The sequence below is a fragment of the Hydra vulgaris genome, chromosome 09 (genome assembly GCF_038396675.1).
Source record: "Hydra vulgaris chromosome 09, alternate assembly HydraT2T_AEP".
Taxonomy (NCBI): domain Eukaryota; kingdom Metazoa; phylum Cnidaria; class Hydrozoa; order Anthoathecata; family Hydridae; genus Hydra; species Hydra vulgaris.
In genome coordinates, this window is record NC_088928.1 from 29051927 (window position 1) to 29067783 (window position 15857).

Sequence of the window (15857 nt, forward strand, 5' to 3'; positions counted from 1 at the left end):
CGTGATATCCAGGCCAATACACGCCTTTATATAAAAAAGTAAAAAAGGTAATTACATCTCATGAAATAAAAACAAACAAAAAAAATGGTTTCGATTTTTACGAGAAGAAATGAAAAACCTTTATCATGAAAAATTAAAGGAGTTAAAAAATGTTAAATTCCCATAAGACTTTTATATAATAACTGTTCTTGCTGTACATAACTACTGTCATTATTTAAATACGTGGCTATTTCATTTTTTATTATACTGTTATCCTTAAATTTCGGCCCTCTTTTGGCACCTAATATTCTTTTTTATCGGTTAAGCCATCGTTAATTTTTTAAATGAATTTACGTACACAGCTGTAGGATAAGTTGGTTAATTCTTGAATTTCTTTTTTAGATTTTTCAAGATCTAAATATCTTTTAACATTTTAAATCGTTTTGTTACTAATTTCAATTCGGTCTTTCTTTCTTGTGTCATACTTGGGCAATTTTTGCTGACTGTAATAAAAATGATGCATGTTTTTTTGTTTGACTTAGCAGTTAGAATTAAGTCGACAAAAACATACATTAGAGCTGCACTAAGCAATATTATCATAGTTTATGTAAGAAGATATAAGGAAGAAATGTATAATTTTTAAGAAGTTTTAATTTAATAATTATTTGGTTTTGTATGCATGGACGCCTGCAAGATTTTTTGATATTTCAGATAGAACACTTCCACACATTGTGCAAACTCCAAACTTTAATATGTTCATACAAATGCCAAATGAGGAGGGCTTGCCAAAATTTGGGATGACAGAGGTCTGGAAACAAAAAAAAAAAGCCCTAAAACGCTTGGTCCCCCTGCCCATACGCGAGGGCACTAATATAGTAAAATTTTCAACTTTACTATCTTAAACTAAATTTAAATTTATCGACAGATTTTAAATTTCGTAGAAAATTATCGTAAATTACAAAAGTTATGATCATGCAAAATTTCCCCTTTTTTTTTGTTAAAGGAAGGGGGAAGGGGGGGGGGGGTCAGAAAATTTGCATGGTCATAACTTTTGTAATTTACAATATTTTTCTACAAATTTAAAATCTCTCCATATATTTAAATTTAGTTAAAGATAGTAAAGTTGAAAATTTTACTACATCAGTGCCCTCACGTTTAGGGGGGGGGGGGGGGTAAAGCGTTTCAGGGCTTTTTTGTTCCAGGCCTCTGCCATTCCAAATTTTTGCAAGGCCTCCTCAATTGGCATAGGTATGAACATACTTAAGTTCGGAGTTTGCAAAATGTGTGGAAGTGTCCTATCTGAAACATCAAAAAATCGCTATGTTGTGTGGTATGTCATTTTGAAACTTTGTTTTCTATTTAGCCAATGTGTTCATTCAAATTTCTGACGAAAATCACACATAGAAGCTTCGGTGCTTACTCTATAATTATCTCTAAAGATCAGGAAGTTTTAATAACATGTTTTCTGTAAAGTCTATGAAAAAAAGTTCAATTTTATTTGTAATCAAGGACAATTTATTTGCCTTGTATAATATAACACCATTCTGTAATATTTAAACTTTTTTTTGATTGCATCATAAAAATTTCAAAATTTTTCTGATGCGATCACAAAATTCGGCGTCCAACAAACGTTTCATTTTACTTTATTATTAAACAATCCTTGATAAAGTTTGCATTTTGGAGTACTTTCAATTTCTTCCCAGAAATAAATAACAAAAGACTAGAAAAATTTCTTTTCTTATTATTTAAATAATTATACAACTTCTAAAAATTGTTTTTAGTAAAATGATCGCCTTGATCAACTTTTTGACTTAATTTTTTGAAAAAGAAAAACAAGCAGAATGAGAGACCAAGTATTTAACCCATTGAAAAGACAAGACATCCAACCATAAGACATAAAAAATGAAAAAGAGGCAAACATTTCATAGAAAATTAGTAAACTAAGAATTATTCGAACAAGTAAACTTTGTTTGGTACGATTCCTGTAATGAACACCAAAATCACCAACGCAAAACATTGATACCAAAGTAAACATAACCATCTAAAAACCAAAGTAAACATAACCATCTAAAAACCAAAGTAAACATAACCATCTAAAAACATTTAACAATATAATAACAAAATTCAAGAACAATAAAATATGCCAAAAAGCACAAACATCTAACAATTATAAAATACTTTGACCTAAAAAATTAATACTAATACAATAATATCTAATAACATGAGCATTAAAAACATTGAATATATGTAAATACTAAACGGTATTAAAAATATTTAAACCGGGGGTTTATTTTTTAAATCTTACTTGAAATGATACGTAGAGATACGTTAGACTGCCGGTCAACAGTGTACTACTTGTGTATATACCAAATGAAAATAACACACCCAACTGATCAGTTAGAAAATATCCAACACTTAAAGGACCTAACATAAATTTATTGAACATTTATTAAAAAAAAATTCATAATAAAAATACATTTTTTTATTTTATATTTGTTAGGTGTAACCAAAAGACATAAGCCAAGCAGATTTTCGAAGGGCAGAAATTAATAAGAACAATATTCGAAGGGCAGACATTAATAAGAAAAATAGACGTTTTTTGAGCTGCAAAAGCTTTTCTGGACAATTCAATACAATTTTTTTTTTATATATTTTTTTGTTTTTTCTTAGAAAAATTTTACGAAACATGTTATAATAAACGAAAAATGCAAAGCCAACTTATGAAAACTGTGACAATAATATATTTTTGCAATAATATGAGAGATCTTTCACATGCTTAAAGATCTTAAAAAACCTCTTAAGTAATTCCTCTACATTTAAAATATCAAACAATGAACACAAAAAACTTACCATAAAAAAAGCCTTACCAACACACAAGTAAAAATTGTATATAGTTAAATACCAAAACGTGAAATCATTTTTTATATAATAAGTAATTTGCGGACAAGCTTCACTCAATAAATTCCATAACATTCCTAAACAGAGATTTTAACAGAGCAGGTTAAGTTAAGTTTAGATATCAAAAACCAATAAGAATAGTAACAGATCTATAATTAAAGTAACAAATATAAAACTATAATTAAAACAAAAGGAAAGTTTCTAAATTATAAAAATTGTCTTACAAATGCTAAGTTTTGATTAGAAACAAAAATCACTAAATCACTATACATCATCTTGTTTTAAAATATTCTTAAAAGTTATAACAAGACGAGTGGTGAAATAATCAACTTGTCTTTTATGATCCATGAGGTCTCAATATCAGGCTCCTCAAGAGTTCTCAATATCAGGCTCCTCAAGAGATCTCAATATCAGGCTCCTCAAGAGGTCTCAATATCAGACTCCTCATAAGGTCTCGATACAAGGCTCCTCATGATATCAGGCTCCCCAAAAGGTCTATCAGGCTCCTCAAGAGGTCTCAATATCAGACTCCTCATAAGGTCTCGATACAAGGCTCCTCATGATATCAGGCTCCCCAAAAGGTCTCATACATATAAAGAAATAATATATAATAATAAATAACTCATATATATAAAGAAATTTAACCTCACTTATATATAAATTGTGTGAGTACTTCAGTAAGGCTGGAAGTAGTAGAATGTTGGCAGCTATAGCATAGAAGCCCATGCGAAGCTAAAATATTTAAATAAATAAACTTTTAGAATAATAATATCTTTTTGTAATATTCGTTTGTTAATATTTTAAAATAATTATAACAATTATATTTTTAATTAGTAAAAATGCAACTATTTATTTAGTTTTACTTATAAAACTTAAAACTTAAGTAAAAAAAGGAAAAAGCACACACCACTGTAATAACTAACATCATAAGACATCAGATAACAGTCAGTAAATGATGACAACGAATGTTCAATGTTCCAAGAACAAATGTTCAATGTTCCAAGAACAAATGTTCAATGTTCCAAGAACAAATGTTCAATGTTTCAAGAACAAATGTTCAATGTTTCAAGAACAAATGTTCAATGTTTCAAGAACAAATGTTCAATGTTCCAAGAACAAATGTTCAATGTTCCAAGAACATATGTTCAATGTTTCTAGAACAAATGTTCAATGTTCCAAGAACAAATGTTCAATGTTCCAAGAACAAATGTTTAATGTTCCAAGAACAAATGTTCAATGTTTCAAGAACAAATGCTCAATGTTCCAAGAACAAATGTTCAATGTTTCAAGAGTATTTTTTTCTTGTAATAATAATAATCTGTTAATAATTTTGATTTGCGAAAAAAGTAATAAATGCAGTAAATATTAAATTCTCACTGAGTCCTCTTCTTTACTTTTTCTTGGATTTTTGATCACTTCTGACCTCTTATGAAGACATTTATACAATTGATCACAAAGTTAGCATCTGGTAATGTTGCTTCTCTTTATCATGCTCGCAATAATAAAGAGAAGCAAGTATCTTACACCTGATTTCATTCTCTGTCTCTGCTAATCTCTTATTCGTCCCTGTATGGAATACTTTTGTCATATTTGGGCTGGTACTTCTAATAATGACCTTTCTCTTCAAGATCTAAAAATGCACTATAAATGTAGTTGAACTTGCTTTATTTGCCAAGATTGAGTCTCTCTCCCATCGTCATAACGCTGCACCTCTTTCTCTTTTTTTAGAAATACTATCATGGTCCTACAATCGACTGCTCAAAGGAGCAGTAGATTACATGACCAGTGGATGTATGAGCAGTGGATCATCTCTAGTTCTATTAACCAAAACTCATTCTTGCTTGACTCATTCAAGTTGCATCCTTTTAAATAAAAAACAATATTCCACTTCATTCCAAATGTTAGTTAACATTAGTTAGCCATTAAAAACATTGATGTGAAGAAAAATTTGAAAACATTGATGTGAAGAAAAATTGGTGTGAAGAATAATTGAAGTGAAAAAAAATTGGGGATCGAGGGCACAGTGGACCAGAGAGACCGGTTTTATGTTGTGTCAATTAAACGAAACTTTTTTTATTTATTAGTATATATTTTATAATAATAGAAAAAGTTGTTTTTAAAATCTAAACTAAGTGCTAAGGGTCCAAATGGGAAGGTTGAGAGGCCCCACTCCCATTTATTTATTTTTTAAATTGGTCAAAAAACGTCAAAAAAGGGTAAAAAAAAAAAAAGTATTTTGGGGCCGTGTATGTATTTATATTGTTTCCATAAAGAGTCAGTAGAGGAAGTATAACATAGAAGTAAAAACAAGCAAATATGTTTAGTAAAGATTCAATAGGCCATTTATATTATACAGGAATACCAATTATGATAATGATCCAAAATAAGTGAGTTTTAACTGAGTTTAAATTCAACATTTGCTGTGAACCTTGGATAACTAGAAAATAACAGAAGAGAGATCATTCAAGATTAAACATTCAAAATATTAAAAAAAAAAATCAAAACTAGAAATTTATTATCAAGAAAATATTGTGGCAAGTATAGCCACTTACTTTAGTGATAAGATTATAAATATGATTGGTATTGTAGATAAGAAACATGGAACCAAGAATAAAACTTGTCCCAGATGTTACTAAAAATAAAGTTAAATTTTTTTTGTAAATAATAACAATATTGCTGTCATTTGAAGAGGAAAGATTCAATAATGGCATGAAAACTTTTGCTTAACATCACAATAGTTTCCAATTGATTACTGTTAACATCACAATAGTTTCCAATTGATTAAAAACGATATTAATTGTCAGCACTCAAATATTGACAGTAAGCAAAAAATCTAGACATCAATAATTAAAGGATCAAATACCTTGCTAATAGTATAAAAATTGAAAAATTGTTAGAAGGAACAAAGTTCAGATTTGTAAAGTAAAACCAGTCACAGAGGTAAAATAATATCAAGCCACTAAAGAAGTTTACTTCTGTGAAAGTTTATTATATATATTGAAATAATGAAGGAAATGCTTTCATTACAATCAAAAGATGAAAAAGAAAAATTCTCAGCACACAACTAAGCAATTCAGTTAGGAGATTTAATAAGATTTAGCAAGGTATTGAGAAATAATAATAATACTATATTTTTGAAAGCAAGCTTCTTAGATAATATACAAATATTTTTGAAAGCAAGCTTCTTAGATAATATACAAATATTTTTGAAAGCAAGCTTCTTAGATAATATACAAATATTTTTGAAAGCAAGCTTCTTCTTAGATACTAGATTTAGTAATATGAGAATAACTTTAGCATTAGATCTTTTTTACAACAATTTCTTACATTCTTTTGAAGACAAAACAAACAAATTTAACTTTGTCTCACAGAGACCAAGTCCGGTTTGGTTTTTCAAACATGGATAATATTGGACACAAGTACAATATTATCCATGAATACAAACTATACAAATTTCTTATCTCAATATGAAACAGATAAACTATAAAATTATCTGATCTCTTTATGAATCAGGTTTTAAATTCAAAATCAAATTTAAATTCAAAGTTAAAAAAGTTTTTGTAACTGTATTTTAAATTAAATTAATAAAAAAAAACTAACCAAGATGTGGAAATCTAACAGCAAGATTATCATGTTGGAAAGTTGGAGCGGCACTCGAACATCAAATGAGAAATCAATGCTGTTATGATAACTTTTGCCTAATTCATCCTTTAAAAATATAAGCTATACAATCTAATAATTTAAGTGCATTTTTAAAACTCACAAACAACTTGCAGCAGTTAAGTGAGCAATATTAAACAAAAAAAATTCTTCAACCTGGAGAGTTTTTTTCTCAAATCATCTATTTAAAAAAATTAATAATAATTAAAAAATTTGAAACTATTTTGCAAAAACACATTTAAAAAGATCAATTTACTTGATCAATTAAATTATGATTAAAAGTTATATTTACAGTGACTATTGCAACAACTTTATGAATACCATTGGAATATAAAAATGGTTGCCATGGGCATGTATACAGATTTTTTTCAGATGAAGCATTATTGCAAATCAGCTCATTGTTTATGTAAACTTGAACTTTGTTAATCTGATATAAATGAAAGACTAATAATCTAAAAAAAAATTATATTTAACTATGAATATGTGTTTAGATAATATCTCTTATGTCACACTGAAACAGCTTGCTGCCGGGGGCTTCAGTACATACATCAAATATCTTATAGCCTGCTGCTGCAAGGGAGTGCCGCTTCATCAACTGAGGGTTTGGCATGGGCAGCAATCTTTTCTTTAATTATTCTTCATTTTTTTCTTTTTCTGAAAAAACTGTATAAATAAATGTAACAAGAATAGGGTAACAATTTTTATCTAAACACTCTATAGTAGATATATATAATATGTCGTGTGTATGTAAGAACACAATTTCCTAATATATTTAGTGCACTTTATTTCTTAAAACGTGCGCTTTATTTTTTCAAAAATTAAAAAATTAAGAAAAAAAAAAAAAAATGAAAAATGAAAAAAATGATGACTGCCACAACCCAAACACTCAGACGATGTAGTGGCACTCCCTTGCATGTTCTATTTATATACTCATTTGATGTATGTACTGAAGCGTCTCCCCCCATGCTACCTATTTCAGCATGACATCATCAGTGCACGTCTAATGCTGCATTTATAATATGTGTATATATATCGTCAAGGATAGTGCAAAACCTCATAACTAGCATTGGTTACTATAATTGAGTATTAACATTTTTAACACCACCAACACAAATATCTATTGTTGACATTACAAAAAACATGAATATATATATATATATATATATATATATATTTAAACAACTTTAAAAAGTATTCTACACAATAGAGTGCTTAATGTTCTTAAAAGAACAAACGTTAAATGGAAAAAAATTTTGTTAAGTGATTTTCTACTAATATATATATATATATATATATATATATATATATATATATATATATATATATATATATATATATATATATATATATATATATATATATATATATATATATATATATACACACACACACACACACATATATATATATATGTGTGTATATTTTTTTTTTTTAATTTCAGTTGTCTGCTATTTTATTTTGTTTTACCAGCTGACATAAGCATTATGTTAAAAAAAAAAAATTTGGACAATAATTAGAGGTCCCCAGGCCCTTGATAGTTTTGCAGATTTTAATTAGCAGAATAAGCCCTAAATAAATTATTATAATATTTAGTCTTTGGTTTCTATGTTTTTAATCTGTGGTAGCCATGTTTAATTTTGATGTTTTTGTTTTTTCTTTCATAGTTTCACGAAATGGATTTGAACGATAATGCAACATTAGACAAAGCAGTAACACCTCCTAAATCTAATAAACTCGACAATTTAATTCATTCTTCACCGGTGGCAGTCAGTCATCAAAAAACTCCAGAATCCGGGTCATAAACTAAACGAAAAACTCGACTAGCCACGGACATCTTTGGGTTAGGAACCTCAGTTTGTGTGGATGATGGAACAATAACTGGCATTCGGCTGCCAACATGTATGCAGGTTTTGAGGTGTATGATGTACCAAGCAAATGTTGCTACAAAATCTCAGCAACCAGGGTCTGTCGGTGCTCCTGCTAGATTCACAACTGTAAAGATCGTGCTAGACCAAATTAAAAAATTCTATGAAAAAGCCAACATTTCAATGGTTACAGATCGTAGAGCCTGCGAAAAAATCGTCAAACTGCTTGATGATAACAACAAACTTGGTTCGATAGAAAAAAGTCGATGTGACACTCCATCAACGAAACAAAAACTGGAGGAAATGCAGACTATGTTGGCATCAACTTTTCAGCTCTGGCCTCCAAATGTGGAAAGTATCATTAAGAATGCAGAGGATCTGGCATTTCTTTACTCAATGAAAGGTGACAGAACTGCCAGCTTTGGGGCTTTTGACAAGACACTTGCAAAAAAAATATCCAGACACCATTGTCGAAATGCCACAGAAATTGAGTGTATGAAGCGAGAACATCGTGAGATTGAAACATCATCAGCCATGGTATCATCTGAAGTCGTGTTAAGCGATGAGGGCAGTAGTATCCGATCTAACAGTTCCGCTTTGGAAGATGATGTAGATTTTGCAGCTGCAACAAAAGAAAAAAAATTCAAAACGGCAAAGACTTCCACTGGGAACAACAGCATTCATACCTACAAATGTGCTTAGCCGACCAAGTCTTGTGTCACTGGCAACTCGATTGAAGATGACGCCAACACAACAAGCAGCATTCACACAAGGATTGATAAATGAGTCCGGAGGCGATGTTTCTATGGCTGCTGCTTCTTATGCAACTGCGGATCGTTCACAACGCAAGGTAGTAAGTGCAATATCAAATAAAATCCACGATGATTGGGTACCACCTAAACTGTGTTCCTTGCATTGGGATGGAAAAATAACTTCAACTCTTAGGAATTATCGTATTACAGAAGAACGCATGACTGTGATTGTGGGCGATGCTAAGCAGATTAAGTTGCTGGGGGTTCCAAGTTATTTCAAAGCCACAGACCAAACATGCGGACAAGTCATAGCTGAATTAACAATGAAGCTGATGACCGAGTAGAATTGTAATGATAGAATTGTGATTATGACATTTGACACAACAAGCTCAAACACTGGCCACTTGACTGCTGCTTGTATTGCCATACAAGATAAATTGCAACGTGCTGTCCTTTGGTCAGGCTGTCGCCATCATATTGGTGAAGTAATTCTTTCACATGTTTTCACGGATCTAAAAATTGAAGCATCAAAATCACCAGATGTCACATTACTTACATGACTTCGCAGTAATTGGGATTTGGTATCACACAAATCCTCTCAAGTACTTCCATTCTGTCCAGCTGATTATAGCATGCAGGCTCAAGAGCTCCTGGCAATGATAATAGATGAGGTGATCGCTCTAGTCAACGAACAGGTTGAATTTCTATGTGATGACTACTGAGAATTTTCTGAGCTATCGTTAGTCTACTTGTCTGCTTCCAATGGTGAAGTGAATTTTAGAAGACCTGGTGCTCTGCATAAGGCTCGCTGGATGGCCAAGCTTATCTTATACAGCCTCAAAATTGCACTTTTAGATTGACAAAGTGCAGAACTTTCACCGGGAACAATTACCAGTCGCCACCAAGTTACAAAAATACGTGCATTTACAACATTCGTTACTCATATTTACATCACATGGTGGCTCACATGCAAGAAAACCGTAGATGCGCCTAGGAATGATCTACAGTTCTACAAGTGCTTACTGGAATTTGTCAACAACTGAGGTTGTTGACAAAGTTATTTCTCAATTAGCAGTTCGAGCATTAAATCACCATCTTTGGTATCTAACTGCAGAAATGGTTCCTTTCGCACTGTTCAGTGATTGTGTACCTTTGTTGGAACGACAAGCTCTAGCAGATGCTATACTCAAAGTCAAACCGTTGGCTGATCTGCAAGCGCCACTTAATCGATTTGGTAATGGATGGGGCAAGCCACAACTTCCATTGTCCATTGATCGTTCAACACAGCTGTGCGACCTTGTTCAGGTTGATTCATGGTTCACAATTTATCGTCTTAAGTTGGATACCAACTTTTTACAACTTCCTGTCAATGAGTGGAACAAGCCTGCTGCTTATATATTGAGTAATGAAAATGTTGCAGCAGTGAATGTTGTAAATGATGGTGCTGAGAAAGGTGTCAAACTAGCATCGGACTTTGTCGAAACTGCTAGATTAGATGAACATTTTCAAAACATTCTTCAGGTAGTCGAAAAAGATTGCAAAGACATTCCAAATCTGCGCCTCAAAAAAAAAAATGTCACAACACAACAAAACTAACTGGCATTCTGATAACTGCATTATATGCAAAAATGTTAATCACAGTCAAACTGTTTCAGATTTCAATAATTTCAACTTTTACATTTTAAAATTTATATTTAGACTAGAGATTTAACAAAATTATTCGATAATTTCAAGTAAAATTGCAGTTTTTTTTAATGTGGCTCTAAAACATTGAATTTTGAGGTTTAACATTATTATAGTTAAAATAGACATAATTATACGGAATTTTCTGTGACTGTTTCTGTGATTTATTCAGAGCCGCACATTGGTGGTAATTTGGGGACCTCTAAATGTACTTAGATTTTGAAAATCTTTTGCCTAAGTTATCTGTAGTCATAATGGAACAAAATAGAAATATAGACAGCTCTGAATTAGACATTCAAATAACTCAAATTTGTGAGGTATCCAAAAAAAAAGTAGCAAGCAACAAAATTCAATATAACACCTTGAAGCTTACACCTTACACCTTTACACCATAACTTGAAGTTTTATTAAAATAGTAGAAAACTAAAACTTAAAAATTTATATATATAATATATATAGTCTAGTAATATATAAAGTTAAAATAGTCTTTCAACATATGGTTAAAAGCAACATTTAAATCTTTAGTTAGGGGTTTTTATTTCATTTTGATTCTGTTTAGACAGGAAAACTTGTTCAACTTTTGTATTCATAAGACAAAATATGAGATAAGGTGGTCATAAGTAATCTGTCATACATAATCTCCATAAGTAATCAAAAGTAATCTTTTATAAGTAATCTACCAATAAACTTCTCCTAAAATTCTTCTAAAATCTCTTGTAAACGATCCCTCATAAATAATCAATAAAAAATAGTCTCTTATAAATGGTTCTTTTCAAATTTTTAATAATTCTTATCAAGCAAATTTTCAACTTACTGTTATTACCTTTCTATCATTATTAAACAATCAATTCCTTTATTATAAATATCATATTATCAAATAAACAAAACCTTAGAATTTTTTAGATTTTCAAGGTTTTTGATCTAAAAGACATCTTAAATATAAAATTCTTGCTGATAAGTCAAGAAAATTAAGTTTTATTGTTTTATGTAGTAATGATTTTTCTTTAAATCAAATTTTATTTCAAGTTTTTTTAGATGATAAATCTAAAAACAAAGTTTAAATTAATAAAAAAATAAAAAAAATGCATTCAAAAATAAAACTCAAGTATTGAACTTATATTAAGATTCTTAACCTGATATGCGTTGATTGAACAACTTTATAAATTGGAATTTTATTATTTATTAAAAATCTTGCATCCAGTGGATTAGTAAAGACAACCAATGGTTCCATTGATTTTTTGAATGTGAAATCTTTAAATGTAAAAAGATCATGATCAAAAACACCAATTCGAAACCTGAACATAAAAATATTACTATATACCTTATATCTTTAAAGTAAAACTTTTACATAAAGCTCAAAAACTTATTAAGATAAATAAAGATAAATAAAGATAAATAAGCAAATTAAAAAAAACCTCTCATTCAATATTAACACAACAATAATAATTCAAAACAGTAATATAAAAAATTATAATATATTAAACAATAATGTTTAAATTAAATAAATGTTTTTATATTAATATGATATTACTATTACATTATAATCCTCGCAAGGGAGTGCTGCTACATCGACTGACAAATAGCCTCACCCGCAAGGGAGTGCTGCTACATCGACTGAGTGTTTGGTTGGGGCAGGCAGTCTATCAATTAATAAAAAAAAAATTCTGGTCTTGCATTTTAATTTTTACTTTTTGTCAACAATTAATAAGTTTTTAAAAAGTAATTAAAAGTGAAATGTGTTGACGTAAGAATCACTTTTTTCCTTCCGTGCTTCCCAAACGCAACAAACTATATATATATATATATATATATATATATATATATATATATATATATATATATATATATATATATATATATATATATATATATATATATATATATATATATATCATATATATATATATATATATATATATATATATATATATATATATATATATATATATATATATAAAATAAAGCAAAAAATATTTAAAAATCTGTTGAAAGGTTTTTTTAATTACACTGTAAAAAGAATGTTTATTGAAACATAATTCTCTGGAAAAAGTAGGTTTATTAAAACATACTGTATAATGATTAATTTACGTACACAAGCAATAAATTTAAAACATTTTTATAACATATAAAATTTTCTGATTTGCTTTTAGATTGTTTTACAGCTTTTAACATTTTGCAGTTGAATTAAAACCAATTTTAAGTTTCATGAGAATAATATAGTAATTAAAACAATATTGTTAAAACTTGTTTTTCCACATGTTTAAATATTGAATTTATATTAAAAATGAATTATCTTTAAAATAAAGTAGCTAAATTCTCAATGAAAACATTTTTGTTTAAAGTTCAAAATTGAAGAGAGTAATATACCATAAAAGCATGGTTACTTTTGACGGTGATAGCATAAAATGTGGTTGTTTTTTTTGACAGTTTTTTTTTTTGACAGACTTTTGACAGTGCACAGTGGTCCAGTACCATGCCATAAATACAAAAATTATTTTGTTTTATAATAAAACCAATTAAAAAATTAAATTATATATGTTATGTGGAGACCAGATTTAAATTTTTAAGGTCCGTAATTTTAAAAAAAATTTGTCTAAGGAGGATTTGAAGTTCAAAAATTGAAGAAATTTTTTCAGGCGAAAATCAACTTTTATACAAGCTCACTCCTGCTGATGTCATCAATCTGATGTCATAGATAAATCTTTTTTTTTAAATATTCTTATAAAATATGGAAAATCAATATAAAATAATTCAAAATATACAATAATATAAAAAAGGCACAATTAACCATATGTTTACTACTTTTTTATTATAAATTGTTTGAAAATAAAACTTTGATCAACCAGGCTCGCCCACCTTAAAATTTTTTGCGTTTGAAAATGTATTGCTTATAGAAAATTTTTGGAAAAGTTTTGGCTGCTTTTGTTTGCTTTTGTATCTATAGTCATTCCAAACATGATGTACTTAAATTAAAATGTGGCTTCCCCTCTCACTCCCAAAGTTTTTTAACCCCTTAAGAGCCGATATTTTTTCTAATAAATGCACCAAAAAAATCAATTTTTTTTTGATGCTTAGAACTTAGTTATTAACATATTAAGAATAAAAAAAAAGTCTTCTAAAAATAAACATAATTTTTATACATAAATATGTTGTTTTTTAATTCAAAAAAATGTAAAAATGATACATATTAGTAAAATACATATAGATTTATAGATACATAAAGGAAAAAATATAATATAACTGAGAAAATATAATAATATAATAATAAAAAAATATATAATAATAAGACGTAAACAAAATAAAATAATTAATAATTTAATTGTGTATTATTAAAATCTAAATATTATTAATTTGATTGATTCTTAGTTGATTTAATATAATAATATTGTTATAAGATTATTTTCACGAATTATTTCGAGCTAATCTCGGGTTCGGTCTTTTTGGACCATATAGCATGACCTGAGATATCTCAGGCCTGGTCCTTAAGGAGTTGATGAGTTTCAACCGTGATAATGAATAGCGGAATATAAAAGTATAAAAGCGGACCAAACAAAACATAAATAAAACAATCAAATAACAAAACGGAATAAACAAAATTGAATAAAATAATCAAAACTATAATATTCAATAGTTATTTAGTTTTTAAATTTATGAAAAACTTTAAAAAGAAATGGAATGAGACAGGTAGACAAAAAGGAACGTTTATAAATCGTTACGAGAAATGGATAAATATGGAATTTATTGTAAATGAACCTCAACAGCAAGTTATGATAAAAAATGTACAACGAGGTGCACCTTCAAAATCATTTGAAGATCTCTCAACAAGGTCTAGGAAAAGAAAATCTTCAGAGATAACTGAAAAGTTAGGTGTTACCACTGAAAGTCTGTTTCATGCCCTTATTCTTAATCTCAATAAAGAAGGTCGATTTAAAGATGCTAAAGTTATCAAACATTTGATGGAAAGAAAAACTGATGGATCCTGTAATATACCATGCTCTAAAAGGTATTCAGCAGAAGAAGCTTTAGCTTTAATGTTAGACTGTAGAATGAGTAGGACAGACTATCAAACTATCCATCAAGGGGCCTCAGATAAAGGTTGCATGTTATACCCTGCCTACAATTTTATTGTGAAAGCTAAAAGCAATTCCATTCCAGATTCCTGAATTGTCACATTAACCTACAGTGCTTCTGTGAATCTTCTTGAATCTTCAAGGAATAATGGATCATACTACAAACAGAATTTGAAAAGTTATGGATAAATCGAAACTACCTAAAGTCAGATTAGGTTATCCTGCTACTGGTAACATGTAACCCAGTACAATCTTCTTCATGTCATGCTGCCTTGTAGGATACGCCTTTTTAGAGATCCCAACTCCGACTTAAAACACCCCCTGCCTTGGGGCTCTTGGTTGAGTAAAAGCTAGAGATGGTGTCTCGAAAAAAATACGTATCTTGGGCAGATGTTAAATGCACCCGGGCTACTGTCTTGTAGAAAGCTTCCTAAGCAAAGACTTAAGGGGTAAACAGATTCTATCTGTTGACCAGCCTTGCACCCCTTCTTCATCTATTAGGCTGACGCAGATGTATTTTTAATACATTGTTTCCAGTTTAGGATGTTGAATGCTGGATCTTCTTGACTCAATGCATGGGTTTTGCTTGTGTCTCTGTTTTTATGACTAGGCAACTCATTCTACTATCTCCTAATGAGGGTACAGCTCTAAAACTCAGTTTTATGGTTCTGAGGCCGGCTGGTAGTCAGGTTTCCCGAACTCTGTGGTAGCTCTCAGAGAGGCTGATTCCATCAACAGCTGAAAAAAATTAAAGTATTAACAGTGCCATGTTGCGCATGGGTGGTATCCCTGTTTGTACTTTTGGTGTGCATTGCGGAGGCCACATTAGGAGCCCTTTGTTATGGCTTAGGGTTTGATAGTAATAAGGAGGCAATTGGTTGGGCTATTAAACAGTGTTATGAGCACTATCTATGCTTTGAGTCAAGTTCTTTAATCTAATTTAAAAATGA

General features: G+C 29.6%; 1 protein-coding gene across 3 annotated transcripts in view; it reads right to left on the reverse strand.

Moving 5' to 3' along the window:
• Positions 1-1700: 1700 nt before the first annotated feature.
• The window catches only part of LOC100198771 (transmembrane protein 62), a 33314-nt gene continuing 19157 nt past the window's right edge, over positions 1701-15857 (reverse strand). Inside the window, exons 7-13 of one of the 3 annotated variants that reach the window (XR_010640766.1) lie at positions 11971-12132; positions 6830-6989; positions 6478-6585; positions 3528-3609; positions 2830-2954; positions 2285-2403; positions 1701-2020 (exon numbers count right to left, since the gene is read on the reverse strand). Coding sequence is in view for 1 of the 3 variants with exons in the window: in XM_065805243.1 (XP_065661315.1) it covers positions 1778-2020; positions 2285-2403; positions 2847-2954; positions 3528-3609; positions 6478-6585; positions 6830-6989; positions 11971-12132 (982 nt within the window). In the remaining 2 variants the exon portion in view is untranslated. Of the gene's footprint in view, positions 2021-2054; positions 2073-2284; positions 2404-2829; positions 2955-3527; positions 3610-6477; positions 6586-6829; positions 6990-11970; positions 12133-15857 lie in introns of those variants that run through there. The other 2 variants (XM_065805243.1, XR_010640767.1) reach the window with 2 other exon arrangements.